The sequence below is a fragment of the Thamnophis sirtalis genome, unplaced genomic scaffold, assembly GCF_051295495.1.
Source record: "Thamnophis sirtalis isolate CommonGarterSnake01/CBP01778 unplaced genomic scaffold, rThaSir2_p1.2 scaffold_7, whole genome shotgun sequence".
NCBI classification, from domain to species: Eukaryota; Metazoa; Chordata; class Lepidosauria; order Squamata; family Natricidae; genus Thamnophis; species Thamnophis sirtalis.
The window spans coordinates 74,766,372-74,784,902 of NW_028261387.1; the positions used below are offsets into that span (position 1 = coordinate 74,766,372).

General features: G+C 36.4%; 1 protein-coding gene across 3 annotated transcripts in view; it reads left to right on the top strand.

The window, feature by feature from the left end:
* The window catches only part of NCOA3 (nuclear receptor coactivator 3), a 92,635-nt gene that overhangs the window by 68,000 nt on the left and 6,104 nt on the right, over nt 1–18,531 (top strand). For all 3 annotated transcript variants that reach the window (XM_087720437.1, XM_087720439.1, XM_087720438.1), the window contains 13 exons: nt 945–1,119; nt 2,806–2,994; nt 3,520–3,621; nt 7,306–7,443; nt 8,350–8,497; nt 10,285–10,673; nt 10,953–11,809; nt 12,433–12,571; nt 12,928–13,122; nt 14,139–14,375; nt 14,759–14,885; nt 16,749–16,920; nt 18,048–18,347. In XM_087720437.1, coding sequence (XP_087576563.1) covers nt 945–1,119; nt 2,806–2,994; nt 3,520–3,621; nt 7,306–7,443; nt 8,350–8,497; nt 10,285–10,673; nt 10,953–11,809; nt 12,433–12,571; nt 12,928–13,122; nt 14,139–14,375; nt 14,759–14,885; nt 16,749–16,920; nt 18,048–18,347 — 3,168 coding nt within the window. The remainder of the gene's footprint in view (nt 1–944; nt 1,120–2,805; nt 2,995–3,519; nt 3,622–7,305; nt 7,444–8,349; nt 8,498–10,284; nt 10,674–10,952; nt 11,810–12,432; nt 12,572–12,927; nt 13,123–14,138; nt 14,376–14,758; nt 14,886–16,748; nt 16,921–18,047; nt 18,348–18,531) is intronic.

Here is an 18,531-nt window from a genome sequence, read left to right on the forward strand (position 1 = left end):
AGTTATCCATTGTCACCATTCACTGGAGTGTAACATTCGATCTTTATCATCTATGGATTCTGGCTTACATATGCACCCATGATAACTTATTGCTACTTCATGGCATATCTTTTCATTCTTTTATTCATAATTAAATCTACACATTCACTTCCCTACAGATATTCTCACACAAGATGATACCATTCAACTCAGTTACACTCTTTCCTTTTTTTCTTAGTTTCCAAGATATAAAACATATCTTTTTTTTCTTTAATGCATTAATTCCCTGCCCTTTTAGGTTATTTCTTTCACATTGCATAATACAGCCTTCTATAAGGTATGGATGCCACCAGATTGGCCCAGAGATACTTTGTTGTCCATTATCTCTCTGATTAATCAAGACTTGCATGTGATGTTTTCAAATAAGAGAAAGAAGATATCGACCAGGTTTTCAGATGTAATCATTTTCATGCCAGACTGCAGCATTCCTGATAAAAGCAAGGACAATACTGGTCTATTTTGGCACATTTTGGCCTGCATCGTGCAAGAATAATGAAAGTTCAGTTTTACTTTACAGATGCTCCTACTAATCTATACAAGCTAGAATCAAGAGACTATGTTATAAGCCAATATAATTTTGCCTACATCCTATCAGCTAGGAGGCATCTGCTGTGTATACACACAGTGCAAGTCTAGGATTATAAGTGAATGCAATAGATACTGTGTTGCTAAGTGTAGGATTATAAAATACTGATAGCAGAGAATATTTGTAGCTCTTAGTTGAACGGTGGGGTTTTTTGGGGCTTGGTTGTTGTTTTTAGCTTGGTTGTTTTCTTGTCAATGTTTCATTACCAAAATAGGTAATATCATCAGCAACACTGATGTTTATTTCAGTGCATAATAACTGTTAATATATCTGTGTGTTTAAATGCCTCAATACTAGTTTTCCATAACTTTATTTCCAGGCATTAGATGGCTTCTTATTTGTAGTAAATAGGGACGGAAACATTGTATTTGTATCTGAAAACGTCACTCAGTATTTGCAATATAAACAAGAGGACCTGGTTAATACAAGTGTTTACAGTATCTTACATGAGGAAGATCGGAAAGATTTTCTTAAAAATTTACCCAAATCTGCAGGTAAGAAAGCTTTTCATAATTACTTGGTATGTGAAATGTGCAAAATTGACCTTTTCTAAAAAAAAAAAAAATGTTTAATTTAAACTACAGTATTAACTTTAAAGTATTTCTTTAAATTTTAATTCACACTGTACCTTAATATGAAGAGTTTTCAGCAAAATTCGGTATTTAACCAAATTATACTTGGATCTTTGTAACTTGAAAAATATGGTTTATGTAATTTAAATTGTTATCACACACACACACACACACACACTTTCTGTGGTGGGTTGCCAATTTTTTAACTTCTGGTTCAGGCGCGTGCGTGCAATACTTTGCGCATGCGCAGAAATGTCCAGGCAGGTGGGTGGAGTTTCCTGCCGCTGCTACTATCGGTTCGCCTGGTCTGGGCCAAACCGGGAGCAACCCACCTCTGATTTCCTCAGCTGATCTCAGAAGATTGCTGTGAGATTAGGGGATTCCTTCATGTAAAATGCCTTGAGCTTTTATGGAAAAACAAAGAATATATGTAGTAAGTAAACACATGCTATTCTCTGTTAATGCAGATTGAAATATTGCTGTTCAGTTTATTTAAAATATACCATTATATGGAATCTGTTAAAATACTGACTTTCATTTTTACCAAACTTTGCTGAACATAACATCAATCAAAATTTATTTTTTGTAATAGAAGTCTATTACCCCATCTTAATGTTTTAAGGAAATTTGGTTAAATCTTGATGTTAATCATAATAAAATATTAAGTGTGAAAAGATGCAAATTCAGTTGTGACCAATATTATTAGTTCTATTAGAGTTAGGTTTTTATACAGTATATCGCTCTAATTCCCAGAAATGATTCACTTGATTGCAAAGACACCTGGACTTAAATCTCTACCATAATGATCCCAGAAAAATCGTGGAGTATATCTCTTAATATGCTTGCAAATTAACATTGTGTATGATTGACAGTACTGATAACATTTAGGGAATCCAGAATAGAAATGGGAATAGTTGGAGTGAGACTACTGCTTGATTGTCTTTCCAGCTTTCATTGTTCAAGTGCAAGGAAATTAGTTTGGTCTAGTGCAGGGGTGTCAAACTTGCGTTGTTGTGTTGTCATCATACGACATATCACGACTTTCTCATTTTCTCTAAAATGGAGCTGGGCATTGCAAGCGCATGACGCATCCGGCCTGCAGGCCGTAAGTTTGACACTCTTGGTTTAGTGGTTAAGGCACCAGGCTAGAAAGAAGGAGACTGTGAGTTCTAGTCCCACCTTAGCCATGAAAGCCAGCAGGGTGACCTTAGGCCAATCATTTTATGTCAACCCAGCTCACCACACAGGATATGTTCACAGCCTTGAGTTGTAAAAATAATAAAGATGGGATATAAATAAATAAATAAGTTCATGTTGCAAACACCAATGGTTGATGTTAGAAGAATCCTCTACCTTCTTCCACCTTTAATATATTTATAGCAGATTTTGGTTTTTGCTTGCCTGATACATGATATTCCATACATTAAATTGGTTTTTCTTTTGTGAATAATTTTTTTGCAGTCCATAAATGTTACATACAATAGCATGCCCTAACCCCAACCCTCCTTAGTTCTAACTAGCCAGGGTAGCTGGATAAATACAGAATTAAAGTCATCATTCTTTTTCCAACAACTTAATGAGAAAGTCTATTACTTTTTTTTTTTTTAGTGAATGGAGTTTCTTGGACCAATGAAGCACCGAGACAGAAAAGTCACACATTTAATTGTCGTATGATGGTGAAACCATTAAATGAACTTCTAGAAGATATAGGAAGTAGTCAGGAATTGCATCAAAGATTTGAAACCATGCAGTGTTTTGCTTTATCACAACCGAGAGCCATGCTAGAAGAAGGGGAAGGTAATGACAAATCATCCATTTATTTAAATGTATTCCATTCATTTATACTGTGGTATATGTCACATATCTCTATATACATATATCTCATAGGGACACAGTGGCTTGGTGGCTAAGACGCTGAGCTTGTCGATCAGAAAGGTTGGCGGTTCAAATCCCTAGCGCCGTGTAACGGAGTGAGCTCCCATTACTTGTCCCAGCTTTGCCAACCTAGCAGTTCAAAAGCATGTAAAAATGCAAGTAGAAAAATAGGGACCACCTTTGGTGGGAAGGTAACAGCGTTCCAGGCGCCTTTGGCGTTTAGTCATGCCAGCCACATGACCACGGAGACGTCTTCGGGCAGTGCTGGCTCTTCGGCTTTGAAACGTAGATGAGCACCCTCCCTAGAGTCGGGAATGACTAGCACATATGTGTGAGGGGAACCTTTACATTTACATTTTGTAAGTTGACTGGGAAATGGAAGCTCTTTGATAGTGTGCTGAAAGCAGTCAGATTTTTAAATATGTCATAAAATATTTTGTATTTCAGATTTGCAGTCCTGTATGATATGTGTCGCGCGTCGTATCTCTACAATAGAGAGGGTATTTTCCCCAAACACAGAGAGCTTTGTTACTAGACATGATCTGTCAGGTGAGAATTCTACTTGAAAAACCTATCAAATACATTGTTTAATGCAAACTATAGGAATAAAAATGGTTTGGAAGGAGGAGCCAATGTTGCGGCGACACAGATGTCCGGTCTCGATGCTCCGAGACCCCAGCCGATACTTTGGCCTCTGGGTGGTCCAATTGGACCTAAACCGTCCCGCAGAGACGGTGAACAGGAAGAATACGTCTTGCTGATCTCAGGGACATCGCTAAGTCCCTGATCAATGCAAGATAAGTTCTTCAAGCTAGCGACAAAAAATCCAGGCAGAGGCTGATGAAGTCGGGGCGGCTCCAAAACGGAAGGATACGGAAAGAGAAAGTGTTTCCAGCTGGTGAGGAATTTTTACCGTTTTAAAAGAGATTGCCTATAAATAACATTAATTTAAATCGGTGAAAAGAAGAAATAAGCGGTGGAATTAAGTTTGGAATGGTTTTGGACAGTGGGTTATCTTACTTTTTAAATGCTATGTTCATGGATGGAATTTATGCAAGCTTTTTAAAATGAATGGAAATGAATGAAAGTTTTCTTCTTCTATTTTTCTTTTTATTACTTTTTGTAACCTATGGACTAAAATTCTCCTCTTTCATTACTGTGGGTGTTTTTCTAACTCATTCAAGAATCGGACCTTTTTTTAACTTGAAATACAAAAAAGATACAAAAAGAAACAAAGAAAATTGCAACAATAACACTGCTACTCAGAGGCTGGAGGTTTGTGTATTGGAAACGAAACACTCTTACTTTTCTTGCTGATTGTCCTGGCTTGGTGCTCCAAGGTCTCACTGCTTGTTTATAGAGAGTGATAAGAGGAAGGACATGCAGATGTCCCTTTGAAGTATATCTTCAACCAGAGAAAAGTGAAAATAAAAATGTATTGTGAATCTATGCTAAATCTTGTAAAAACCTTCCAAGCTAGAGCAGTAGTGTTTATTAGCTGGAGATAATGGCACAAGTTCAACAGCAGAAAGAAACTTTAAGCCTGCAAAAGATATTCTTAGACATTCAGAAATTATCAAACACATTTGAGAGGATGGAGAAGAAGTTGGAAGACTTACAGCATCTTAACAGTAAAATATGATGAAGAAGTTGGAGATGTTCATCAAGTGGAAAAAGTGGAGGTTAGAATCCTAAAAACTGAAGAGGAAAATAACCATAAAGAAATTAAATTTGCTGATATTTATAGTGATTGGTTTGTTTCTGGAAATGGAAAGAGTGGAATACTGAAAGAGGAATTAAATGGAGGGGAACTCTTCCCCAGATGGCAAGACACAGAAGAAGAAAAAACAAAAGAATTTATGGATTTAAAGAAAGAAATCTTATTAGCAACATCATTGATAACACTACTGACAATCAAAGATAAGCTGATTAAGGAAACAGAAGGAGGGCATCAAAATTACGTGAGATATTTTTATAAGCAAGGAGTTGCTAAGAGGAGTCCATACAAATTTGATTTAAGGAGATGATTAGCAATAGCAATAGCAGTTAGACTTATATACCCCTTCATAGTGCTTTCAGCCCTCTCTAAGCGGTTTACAGAGTCAGCATATCTCCCCCACAGTCTGGGTCCTCATTTTACCCACCTCGGAAGGATGGAAGGCTGAGTCAACCCTGAGCCGGTGAGATTTGAACAGCCGCACTTCAGATAACAGTCAGCTGAAGTGGCTGCAGTACAGCACACTTAACCACTGCGCCACCTCGATTAGAGGACTGACACCACAAATGGCAGAAGACATGAGACTGTTTTGCTACTGGAAAGATACAGGTTGATAGATGGAAGTGTATAATTTAAAACTAGTTAAACTTAATGAAATTTAGTGACGATATAGTTAAATAATTGATAATGATAACAATGTATACAATGTGTAGTGTTATGATAAGTAATAATTGGATATGAATATTGAATGGTACCCATGAAAGGAAGATTAGAAATCCTTTTGGATTATATATAAAGGTTAATAAAAAAGAACTAAGTTAGATTCAGTTAAGTCTTGATTATTAGGGGGAAAATGTTATGACACAGGATATAGTCAAACAAAGGAGGGATAATGATAATAACATGTATGTATGTATGTATGTATGTATGTATGTATGTATGTGTGCAACATAAGGAAATTGGATACAAATTGTAAACAGTGATTTGGAAAGGAGGATTAGAAAATTTTGTTACTAAATATTATGGATGTTTAACTAGAATTAGAAATAAGGATTCAGTGTTATTAGAGGACTATAGAAATAGTAAATGAAATGCCAGTATGTTGTTATGTATTAAATCTTGGTATATTTTATGATGAAGGACTTTAAACAATTATAATCAAATGAAAATGGAAGTATGATGATGGTAACATGTATAAATATCTGAGTTAAAATACTTGAATTAATATGAATTATGCTTGATGACTGTGGAACAGATGCACGAAAGCTTTTTGTAACCAACTGATTACTTTCTACAGTATGTAAAGAAGGAAGATTTCATGTGTTGTATTTGTTTTGAAAATTAAAAATAAAAAAATTATTAAAAAAAGGAATAAACATGGTTTGTGTTACTAATTGTCCTCAAGCATATTATTTATTTATGAATTCATTCAATTTATATGGCTGCCCATCTGACATGCATGAGTTTGGGTGGCACACAACTTTAAATAAAAAGTGCAATTGCTAAAATAAGAAAAAATAAAAATAAAATGAGAGCTACTTTAGTGTAATGGTTGGGCCATCAGTTAGAAAACAGGAGAAGGTGCATTTTAGTCCTATCTTAGGCACAAAGCTAGGTGGGTGGTATTGGGCTAGTCACGCTCCCTTAAGGCTAGGAAAGAGGCAATGGTAAACCACTTCTGAAATCTTGCCAAAAAACATAAAACAGCAATGAGGGTGGGGGCCATCCTAATCTTACAAAAGATGATGTTCCAGATGGCAGATGCAGTGGCAAAAAAGGCACTTTTTCAAGGCCCTGCTAAGCATGCACCTTTTGGCCAACAGTGCTGAGAATGTGTGTCCTGCTGGATTAGATTGAAACCACCATGGTGAGATGGTCATATAAGGCTTTAAAGGTAACTACCAGCATCTTGAATTGAACCCAGAAACAAACTGGTAACCAATGCACATCCCAGAGCAATGATGTCATATGTGCCAACTAACTGGCACCATTAACTGCTTTCACTGCTATATTCTGCCCAAGGTTGGAGTCTACAAAGAAATTATGATTTCAGAATTTTTTCCTTGTAGTGCTTCTAGTTTGCAGTATTTGCCTCTTATTTTCTGGCTGAGCTAAAATTGTTTCAAGCCTTAAAAAGTTTAGGACTCATTGAAGGAACTGTCTGTCTGTTTATAGGAACTAGTTCACCTAAGGCCCATTGGGAGATTTGTTCTATATTGCTCCTAAATTATGGAATTAATTTTTGAATTAATTTTTGAATTATTTTTTTCCAAAGTTGCAACTGGTGTCCATTCTTTTAGATTAATAAAAAGTATGAATAAGTTTTATTCGGTTGATATTTTCTAATATTACTTATTTGCTTATTTCCAGTATTTTATTCAATTAAGGTTCTATGCTTTTGTTTTTTAATAACATTGCAATGCATATTTTTTATAAATTCTAGTAACAAAGCATTCATTTAATTAAGTATAACTATATCAAGGAAATTCCCAATAGTTTCTTTTTCTATTCGGCAGGTAAACTTGTTAACATAGATACAAATTCTTTAAGGTCTATGAGGCCGGGATTTGAAGATACAATCCGCCGTTGCATTCAGAGATTTTTATGCCAAAATGAAGGTCAGCCCTGGTCAAACAAGCGGCACTATCAAGAAGGTAAAATCTGGAACTTGAAAACTGTTGAGGGATTAATTTTAAAAATAAAGGGGAATATTTATTTTTAGGACCAATTTGAAACAAATACAGTGAATCGTTGTCTTGGAAGTATTAATTGGAGCATCCATTTTCATATAAAAATAATGTATCAAATGATGTCCAATTATATAAAGTATGACAGAAATAAGCCTTTCTTTTACTCTTAATAGCAATAGCAGTTAGATTTATATACCGCTTCACAGTGCTTTACAGCCCTCTCTAAGTGGTTTACAGAGTCAGCCCCCAAACAATCTGGCTCCTCCTTTTACCAACTTCAGAAGGATGGAAGGCCGAATCAACATTGAGTCTGATGAGCTTCGAACTGCCAAATTGCAGGCAGTTGGCAGGCAGCAGAAGTAACTGCAGTACTGCACTCTAACCACTGCACCACCTTGGCTCTTAAGAGATGACAAGTTTAAGACACCCTTTTAGATTTTGCTTGCTATTTTGCTGCCACTGAATTTCCTCACTGCTGTGAGGTGATACTTTGTTTTCATAAAACGGTTGCTGGGAAGGTGGCATATTGAAATAGTTCCTGCTTGTTTTAATAAAATCCTGACCCCTCCAATTCGGAGTCTCTATTTCTTCAGGTAATGATTATTACAATGAAACCTGGGCAAAATAGGATTAGCTCTATTGCCTTTTGACATACATTGCCATTTCCTCCCACAATGCACAAATTCACACGCAGAAGCTATGTAGATTTGTTGCTGTTGCTGTCTTTCATGTGTATGCATTTTAGGCAAAAGTTAGACACCAAACTTGATCTTTTAAAATGTCTATCTTACTTTGCAAGTCACCATTGGTGTAACATGAAATATAAACAGGAAGGTGCTCTTCTAATAAAAATCTGTTTTTCCTAAACAGCTTACATGCAAGGCATTGCTGAAACTCCACTCTACCGGTTCTCTTTAGCTGATGGAACAATAGTGACAGCACAAACAAAAAGTAAATTATTCCGAAATCCAGTTACCAACGACCGTCATGGATTTATCTCTACCCACTTTCTTCAAAGGTAAAATTACAATTACATTTTAGGATTTCCAAAGCGTAAGCCTTTATTAAATGCTTATTTGAGTAAAATTTGAGATATTAACATTGGTATGACATGTTTGTATAGTCTGGTAACTATTTCAGATTCACGTAATGGTTTTCATGAAATAAGACTAGTTTTCCGTTTTGTAAGACAGAACAGGAGAACAAGATTACCAGATAAATCGTGCTAGAGAATTCACCGTTTCTTTTTAACATATTCTTTTTAACATATGAATAGCAAAAAATGAGATAGTTATCTTATTTCAGAATACAGCTCATGATTACTTTCATGCAGGTGGTTTTTATTGAAAATTTCTACTTCCGACATATACCTTTGGCTGTAACCTAGTAGATAGTTCCGCAATATGAATAGGTAACCAACTAAGTTTGTTCGTATCTTGTGATTTTAAAAAGTAGCAGCTGAATTTATGGGAAATAGTTTCGCTCCATGGCAAAATAAATACAGTTACTTATTATTTTCCCAAGGAATTATTATTTTTTGTTATGGTTTTGCTTAAAGATAATAAAATGGTAGTCCTATGTTTTATTTAAGTGAGCATAAATGTTGGGGCTTCTGCAGTATCTGAGGCTCAGTTGAGCTAATCTCAAGAGGAAAGGAATGAAGAAGAAAAGGTGTTTACTTTTCTTCCTTAACCATTTTTTGGAAACAAAACTCCCTGAAATTACTGGCTTGGGTGATATGTCTTTTGTGCCATAGAGTATAATCAGGGTTTGGTTTTAGTGGAACTAATTAAAGTGACACAGCATAGTTTAGAGTTTGTGTGGGGAAAAAAGGGTGACAAAGACTCTTCCATAATAGTTCCCAAAGTATATGTTTTATGGTGCAAGAGATTGCTATAGTTTGGCAATATTTTTCTCATATAGGTGAGGAACAATAGCAAGAAACTGCTTAGAAAACTGCCTAATCATTTCTTTCTTAGTTTTTGGAGCCTGACAGATATCACCAATGCATTTAAATAGGTTATAGGTAGTTCTTGGGTAACAAGGGCAATTGGGATTGGAATTTGCATCACTTAGTGATGCAGTCATACAGTATTAGATCGTATGTCTGCATTGCTTAGTGAGGGCAATCCTGGCCGACCCGGCTGTTGTTGTAATCTGAGGACTACATGGCTCATTAGGTGAATCCTCATACGACTGTGACCGGGGAAGAGGTGGAAACCCAGACAAGCAGATTGGCAAGTAAGACTAACAAGAGGGCACAGGCAGTGAAAGCCAATGAGGCAGGCAGGTGCTAGAGAGAATGGGCAGTAGATCTTTCTCCACTAAAAACAATTAATCACATTAATGATTTATTAGTTGCAATTAGTTTTTTTACTGAATGAATACCAGAGTATGTGTCCTTTTCTGTTATACTTGCTTAACAATTGTTTTAATTAAAACAGATTAAACAATAAATAATGCTGAAAAACAATCCATTATCTTTTGCACCAAGTAGTAACTACTAACCATAACAACCTTTCCCCTGATGGCAGGGTCATTCTAATCACACCAGAATCCCTTCCCCCCAACATTGCAATAATTATCATCATTTAATCAATTTTCATTTTTAAAAAGGACAGGAAAGCAGCTGGTCAATTTTGGGGAGTTGCGCCATGATTTTTCAAACCTTTTTTTCTTTTATTAATCTTGAGATATTGATTATATTGTTTGTAGGTCTATTTTTCTTCTGTGGGTTTAATGTAACACGATTAAAAAGTGGATTTGGAGCCTGATTTTATTGTATTCCTTTGTTCAACTTTTCAGAGAACAAAATGGATATCGACCAAACCCCAATACAATGGGACAGAACATAAGAGCTTCTACAACTATGAACACTAATTCATGTAGTGGTGTTATGAACATGATGCCTGGACAAAATGTACCTCTTCAAAACAGGAACTATGCCATGGGAGATCCTAACATCATGGGGCAGATGAGTGGTGCTAGGTATGGAGGTCCAGGAAATATGGGATCAATGAACTCTGGGCAAGGAATGCAGCCTTTTCCTTACCAAAATAATTATGGATTAAATATCAATAGCCCACCACCACATGGCAGCCCAAGCTTGAATGCCAGTCAACCGAATATAATGATATCACCTAGGAATCGTGGGAGTCCAAAAGTGAATTCACACCAGTTTTCTCCTGTACCAGGTAAAGGGGGCTTTCTAAGTAATATTTCATTTTAATATAAAATATCCATTTATTTACTGAAGATTACTTTTTTAAAATTTCGATTAATAACCTGGTCTTTAAAGATGAAATGTATTGAAACATAAACCTTGAGTCAATTTAATCAAATTAATTACATCATTATTCTGTTGTGAGAAACATCGCATGGAAAATAGTTCCGCTTTGTTTTCATTTTTCCCGAGACATTTTCAATATTTATGAATTATTCTTTTTTTATTAAACTATGAACTATTTTTATAGGGGTACACTCTCCAATGGGACCGGTCAGCAATTCAAGCAGCAACAACTTTTCAAGCAGCTCCCTTAGTGCTCTTCAGGCCATTAGTGAGGGAGTTGGAACCACCCTGCTATCCACACTTTCTTCACCGGGTCCTAAACTGGACAGTTCTCCAAATATGAATCCTCCTCCACAAAGCAAAATGGGGAACCAGGATTCCAAAAGCCCCCCCGGCATGTTTTGTGAACAGAATCAAGTGGAGAGCTCTATGTGCCAATCAAACAGCAGGGACTCAAATAGTAATAAAGACAGCAAAGAGGAGAGCCTTGAAGGTGCTGATCAGAGGGGACCTGCTGAAAGCAAAGGACATAAGAAGCTTCTTCAATTGCTAACTTGTTCCTCGGAGGAGAGAGGACACCCAACTCTTTCAAATTCACCCTTGGACTCCAGCTGCAAAGAATCTCCTAACAATGCTACAAGTCCTTCATCTGGTGTTTCATCTTCTACATCGGGAGGAGTTTCTTCATCAAATATGCAAGAGAAGCATAAGATTTTACATAAGTTGCTCCGAAATGGTAATTCTCCAGCAGAAGTAGCAAAAATCACAGCTGAAGCTACTGGTAAAGATCCATTTCATGATACTAACACAGTTTCCTGTGGAGGAGAAGTGAAACAGGAACAAATGAGTCCTAAAAAGAAAGAGAATCATGCCCTGCTTAGATACTTGCTTGATAAGGATGATGGAAAAGAACCACTTTTAAAAGACATTAAACCTAAAATTGAGACTCTGGATACCAAGATGGGACAGTGTTGTAGTTCGGCCATATCTACATCAAGTAATGAAAAGGAGATGAAAATAAAAACAGAACCCACAGAAGAGGTAAAGTATAAGTATTCAAGTGTTAAGCATAATGTCCATTAAAAGAATATTTACTCTTAGTTTCATTCCACAAACTTATTTGACATCTGGTTAAAAATTCCAACAGTCCATAAACAAGTAAAACTCCAGAAGGAGTTGTCTTACATTGTTCTTAACTTAATTATATAATAGCAATTGCCTTTTTTAAAAAAAAATTTTTACATGACTAGTTCCAGGTGAGACCAATTCTGAACAGCCATTCCTTTCTATAGTAGAAAAGCTGGAATACCTCTTTTAAGTAGATTCCACCTATGAATTAAAGACTTAGAAATAGTTAATATTTTAAAAGATTAAATATTTTAATACATATTTTAAAATTATTCCATTAGGTTAAATAAATGAAAGGATGAACTACTAAGCAATCACTTTCTTTTTTCTAAGTTATCCTTTAAATGGGTTATGTGTATGGGCTTACTGAATAGGTTTTTTTATTCTTCCTAGACAAAAATGTACTTTGTTGCCCATTTGTTTTTGTTGATTTTAAATGCAAAGTCTCAGAGGCATCTGTTTTGTGTCCATATTAGCTTATAAAACCCGTTCTAGAAATTTCAAAAACTAAATTCATTATTTGAAATGTTTTGCAGATAAGTGGCAATTTGGTGGATAATTTAGATGCCATTTTGGGTGATCTAAATAGTTCAGATTTTTGCCATAATCCTATACCTACAAATGGAGTTAGTATGGGAAATAAACTACCTCTATGCCAAGGAAATACACCAATGGGTAAGGAATTACTTGTGCTCTGATTTTATTTCACAAAACAGTTTATGTTTATAAATCAATAAAATCGATACAGTAGATCATTTTTATTGTTAGGTTTTTACCTTTTTTTTAGGTATATTAGATTGTATTTTCTGGACTTCTATAGAATTGAACATGTGGCTGAAGAAGATACAGTTAATACAAAATGTACAGATAAAAAGAAATATATTAATTTAATTTCACATTAGAATATAATATTTTTCTGGAGCATTTCACTATATTTCTTTACTAATTTCTTTAATAATAATAATTGAAAACACATACAGATAATATTTTTACAGATGATGCATTTACAATTCTATTTTAATTTTTAATAGGTGTCAGAAGTCCCCAGTCTAGGCAGATTGCCCGTCCTCCTTTCAACAGAGCCATATCTTTAGATAGTCCTATATCGGTGGATTCTGTCTCATCAGTGAGAAATGCTAGTTCGTATTCATTGTTACAGAAGCAAACCATGATGGCTGAGAGACCAAGAATGATTGAAAATCAAGAAAATTTTGGAGCCAATATGGGTTTGTTTGCAATTCCCTTTTTTCCCTTTAATTAGGACCCCAAAATGTTAATAAATCATATTTATATGATCAAAAGATGATTTGCAATCCTCCAACAAACAAGTATTGTTAAACAGTAGGTTGGTCTGGTTTGCAAATTTGAAGGTTGAAATCACAAACGATTGACATGACTGGTCTATACTTTAGTGCCTAGAACAGTGATGATGAACCTTTTTTGGCACAGAGTGCCGAAACTGGAGTGCGAGTGTGCTGGAACCCGGAAGAGAAGCTGGCTGGTGTGCATGTGCACAGCGGCCAGCTGCTCTTCCGGGTTTCGTCACATGCATGTGCACTGGCCAGCTGCTTTCTTTTGCGTTCCGATGCTTCAGCATGCACGCTCCAGTTTCAGCACTTGGTGCTGAAGACCAGCTGGCCAGCGTGCATGCACATGCCAGAACCTGGAAGAGCAGCTGGCAACGGCGTGCCCACCCACAGAGAGAGCTCTGCGTGCCACCTCTGGCACACATGCCATAGGTTCACCATCATGGGCCTAGAACATTTGATGCATAGATGCAGAGTGGATAAAAAAGTGAAATAGAAAATCAGTTCTGAAAGATGGATTCCATAAGTTTGAAGCTCTCATGTTGCATTTTAAAGAATTACAACCATGAATCATAGTTATTTGAAATGCCATCCCCACTTTAAAAAGTTTGGCTTTTCTGGAGGAAATCTCTGCATATCTCACAAAATGTTTCCTGACTTTAATATGTTGTTACCGGTAGTACAGTTGGAATCCAGAGGCAGAAAAGCCATTGTGTAGTCGTTCCCAAATCTGAGTTTTCAGTGAATTGTAGTTCCAGCATATACCAGGTTGGGTGGGTGGGAAATACCTTTATATGTGCAATTCTTTCAGTTTTGAACTAGAATTATAATCCGAATGTGAGGAACAGCAGAAATGCCTGTTATAATTAAGTGAAATGTATTCCATATTTTTCAGTAACAAAAGGAAAATGCTTTAAATATGTTCGTTCTTCCAGGGATGTGTAACAGAAATCTTTCAGTGAATCAGCATTCGGCAAGTGATTGGAGTCTACAAAATTCAAAACTGAACAGGATGGAGCCTACAGCTTCTGGTTCAATGGCAAGGGCTGGGTCAGACTGCAGCGCTTCTCTTGCCTGGTCTTCCATGGGAGGATCTATGCCTGGGTTGCCCATGAGGTCAAATAGTATTCCCGGCACCAGATCAATGCTCCAACAGGAAATGATCCATATGAGTGAGTGATTACAATTGTTATTTACTGAAACTGTAGTATTTCAGACCTTGGGCACGGCCTTAAGCCCCCTTCTTTTTCTTTCCCTTTCATATTTTTCCCAGCTATTAATTGGCACCTACATATTTTTATACTTTACTATGGACTTTATTACTCATTTCTGTTTGGATAAGACTTTGAGACTTGTTATGATTTAGATCTAAATCAATTTGTGCATGAAACATGCTGTCATAATAATCAATCTTGCACTGTTCCATGTTCAAAGGAATATAGCTTCAATTATTTATTAATCACTATAGCGCTATTTTTAACATTGAAAAATTACTGTTCAATGCTTGTTGCTTCTGCAAATGAAAAAATGTGTATTTTGTTTCCTTTTTTAATAGGGTCAAATGAGATTAATGTAGGAATGGGAGGAAATCCTTATGCACATCCAGGACCATCTAATCAGCCAAATGTATGGCCTGACAGCATAGTCTCCATGGAACAAGCAGCTCAAGGTTTGCAAGACAGGTAATAATTACTAGTTAGCTGATTATTTTATTGTTTGGTCACAGTCAAATAAGAAAAATATTTTGGTCAAACAAAAAAACATAAACTATTGCTTGTATGTTCTATTAATTTCTGATTGACTTTGACTATAACCACCTCTTCTGCATCATTGTTTGGAGTTTTAACCATCCTATGAAAGGCTCTCTGTGAAGTCTAATTAATATTATTTGCTCATTGGTTGGATTGTATTCTCTTTACTATATCTTTACTGAGTCTGAAAGTCGTACCATTCTTTCATTGTATTTTTGGTTCTGGGTAGAAAACAGTATGATTTTCTGATGGAAAATATCCCGTTCCAGTTCATTTCAATTTGCCAATACCTAAGATGCCAGGGTTTAATTGACTGATGCCTAATTGGGTGGTTAATTTCATCCTTCACCTGGCTGAGTTTTCCCATATTCCTTCATTTTTAATCTTTCATGTTCCACATGCTATTGTCTTTGCCACTTTGGATTTTCTTTCCTGTATGTTAATACCAGCAACTAGATATCTAGAAAGCTTTTATCTAGTCTCATCATACACACATGTAGTACTCTAAAAGAGTCTCAGATTTTCCTCTATAGTGCCATCTGAGCTGAGGGATCCATTATCTGGCCCTATGTGGTCAATCGTTTTATTTTATATATCCATCTAGTTTTCTTTGTAAAATGGGTTGGGGCCAGGTTATTTGAAGGACTGCATCTCCCCAGTTACATCTACTTTGCCCACCGAAGCCAGAAGGCCAGGTATGTTGTATCCTGTCAGGGTAGTAGATCTAGTAGGAACCAGAAGAAGGGCCTTCTCTGCGGCGGCTCCCTCCTTCTAAAATATCATTCTCTCCAAGATAAATTAACACCCCCCCCCAATCCTGTTTTCCAAAAAGCTCTGCAGATATGGTTCTTTCAGTGGGCCTAGGGTCCCCAGATTGCCATGGAGCTGATCAAGTAGCTGGTATAATTGTGCTTGCTGTCACTTCAGGAGTGGATTAGAAGAGAGGCTTAGAAGATAGAATAGAATAGAATTTATTGGCCAAGTGTGATTGGACACACAAGGAATTTGTCTTTGGTGCATATGCTCTCAGTGTACATAAAAAGACAAGATATATAAAAAGGAAAGATATAAAATATTTTTATATTGTGGAATTTTAATGTAAGCCTCCCATATATGAGATAGGAAACCAAATAAATGTTTTTAATAAATAAATAAAATACAGAAATGGTTTATCCTTGTTTTCTTTCGCTTTCATCTCCCATATCTTCCAGAAGTCCCGTCCCCCCCATCTCTCATGAAACAGCATAGCAGAACTTAGGGCAACTGGCTAGCTAACAAGAATTAGAAGGATCAGATAGGAAGGAAAATGTTTGAAAGTATAGGGCAGAGAAGAATATATTATTTTCTTTTGAAGTATAACGCTCACAATAAAATAAAATGGAACGAGCAAGGCTACATTATGGTTCTATAAAGTCCAGCTTCTTCAAGTTCATTTGTTATCCTAAGAAACACAGAAGGGCGTTATTAGTTTTTTTAAGGGAATATGTTCAGTATGGTTGGCCTCAGAAAAGTTAACATTAAATCATAAGCACGAAAAAGAATCTGAAAGTGATTCAGTGGGACAACTGGATATGTCACTTTTGCATCCATACTTCTGTGCTCATACTTATGCTTGAATCAATGAGTTGGTTTAGAGAGACCCTTTTTCAGATTCAGGGTAACAAATTCTTGTATGTGTCTTTACTCTCTTCATCTTAGATTTTTCCCAAGGACTCTTCAGAATCAATCTTAGCAGAGACGTTCTTGCTTTCAATATATAAGATCCTGCTCATTTTCAACATTTGTCTTTCCTAGGCAGTTAGTTAGAAATTCCTTGGATGACCTGTTATATAATACTCCAAATGTAGATGGACAAAGTGATGAAAGAGCTCTACTAGATCAGCTGCATGCATTGTTGAGCAATACTGATGTTACCAGCCTTGAAGAAATTGATAGAGCCTTAGGAATTCCTGATCTTGTAAACCAAGTAAGTAAATGTTCTTTTAAACTCTTTATTTTTCGGCTAGCTGAATATATTGTAAACTACGGATGCTACTGAATTAGTTCTCGTACAGTTTTTTTGCAGTACTATTATAGATACCTTCAGGTCAGAGGTGGGTTGCTACCGGTTTGCACCAGTTCGGGTGAACCAGTAGTGGAATGTTGGCCTGGGCCACAGAACCGGCAGCGACCCAGGCTGGCCATGCCTCCAAACCGGTTCCCAGGTAGCTGTTGCCGGCATGTTTTTTTGTCCTTTTTTTAATGTTCTACGTGTGCACAGAACTCTTTACAGGCAACTTTGCATGTGCGCAGTAAAGCACGCATGAAGTGAACCAGGAGTAATGCCAGCAGCAACCCAACCCCATTACAGATTCTTCTATGAGAATTGATTTTAGATTTTATACACCTGTTACACCTCACCTTCTCCCCAAACTGAGGAGCTAAATTTCTGTTTATTGTTGCTCAGTGGGAATTTTTTTCAAAGTATACATTAAAAGGAAAAGGTTAATTAAGCTATTGATAACAAATGATACAAAATACTGCATAAGATACTATAGTGTCACAATTAAAACCTGGAGAAATCATAGTGAGAAAAAAGCTCCATTTAATAATTTAAGACTAATTCTTTCATCTAAAATTATTTTGTTCCTAGTACTTGCTCCAATGCTCCATTGTTTATTGTACGTAATTGTAATTAGGTATGCACATACTTTTTCTATATTAGCAAATGTGATTCTATACCATTTTACTAATTAGTGATCTAAATTTTGAATGGAAAAGAGTCAGTTGAGGTAAGGAATGAGATTTCTAGATTATGTTAGAAGATTACAGTACCTAATAATTTTCATAGAAGTGCCAGAAGAGATGGCAAGTTATGCCATTCCTCCAATAGCCATCATCTCCAAGTATATTCTCTATCCATCCATCCATCCATCCATCCATCCATCCATCCATCCATCCATCCATCCATCCATCCATCTATCTCTATCTCTCTTTCTCTCTCTCCCTCTCCCTCCCTCCCAAACACACAGAATAAAATCATTCACCATGTGTCTATTAATATATGTAATATATTATTGCAGAGAGTGAACTAATTTCCCTATTCTTTTGAAGGGACAAGCTTTGGAATCCAAACATGAAGCATTTCATGGCCAAGATTCTGCAGTCATGATTGACCAGAAGCCTCCAATATATGGACAACCCTACCATGGTCCAGGAGCGGGAATGCCCGGTGGTTTTAGTGGCAGCATTCAGGGCCAACAGGCAGCCTTTAACTCAATGATGAATCAGATGAACCAGCAGAACAATTTTCCAATGCAAGCCATGCATCCAAGAGCAAATGTTATGAGACCACGAACCAATGCACCAAAGCAGCTGCGTATGCAACTCCAGCAGAGGCTTCAAGGACAGCAGGTAAATATGTTCTGAAAAAGCAGGATTGTGCCAAAATACAACATTTGTTTCTTTTTTCTCCTATTGGAATGTTTAATACGCGTAGTAATGATTCAATCTTCATTGCTATACTAATCTGCTTGATAGTTTGTCTGGTGTATTCCTTGCGTATTTTGATTGCTGAACAAAATAGTTTGAGGACTAC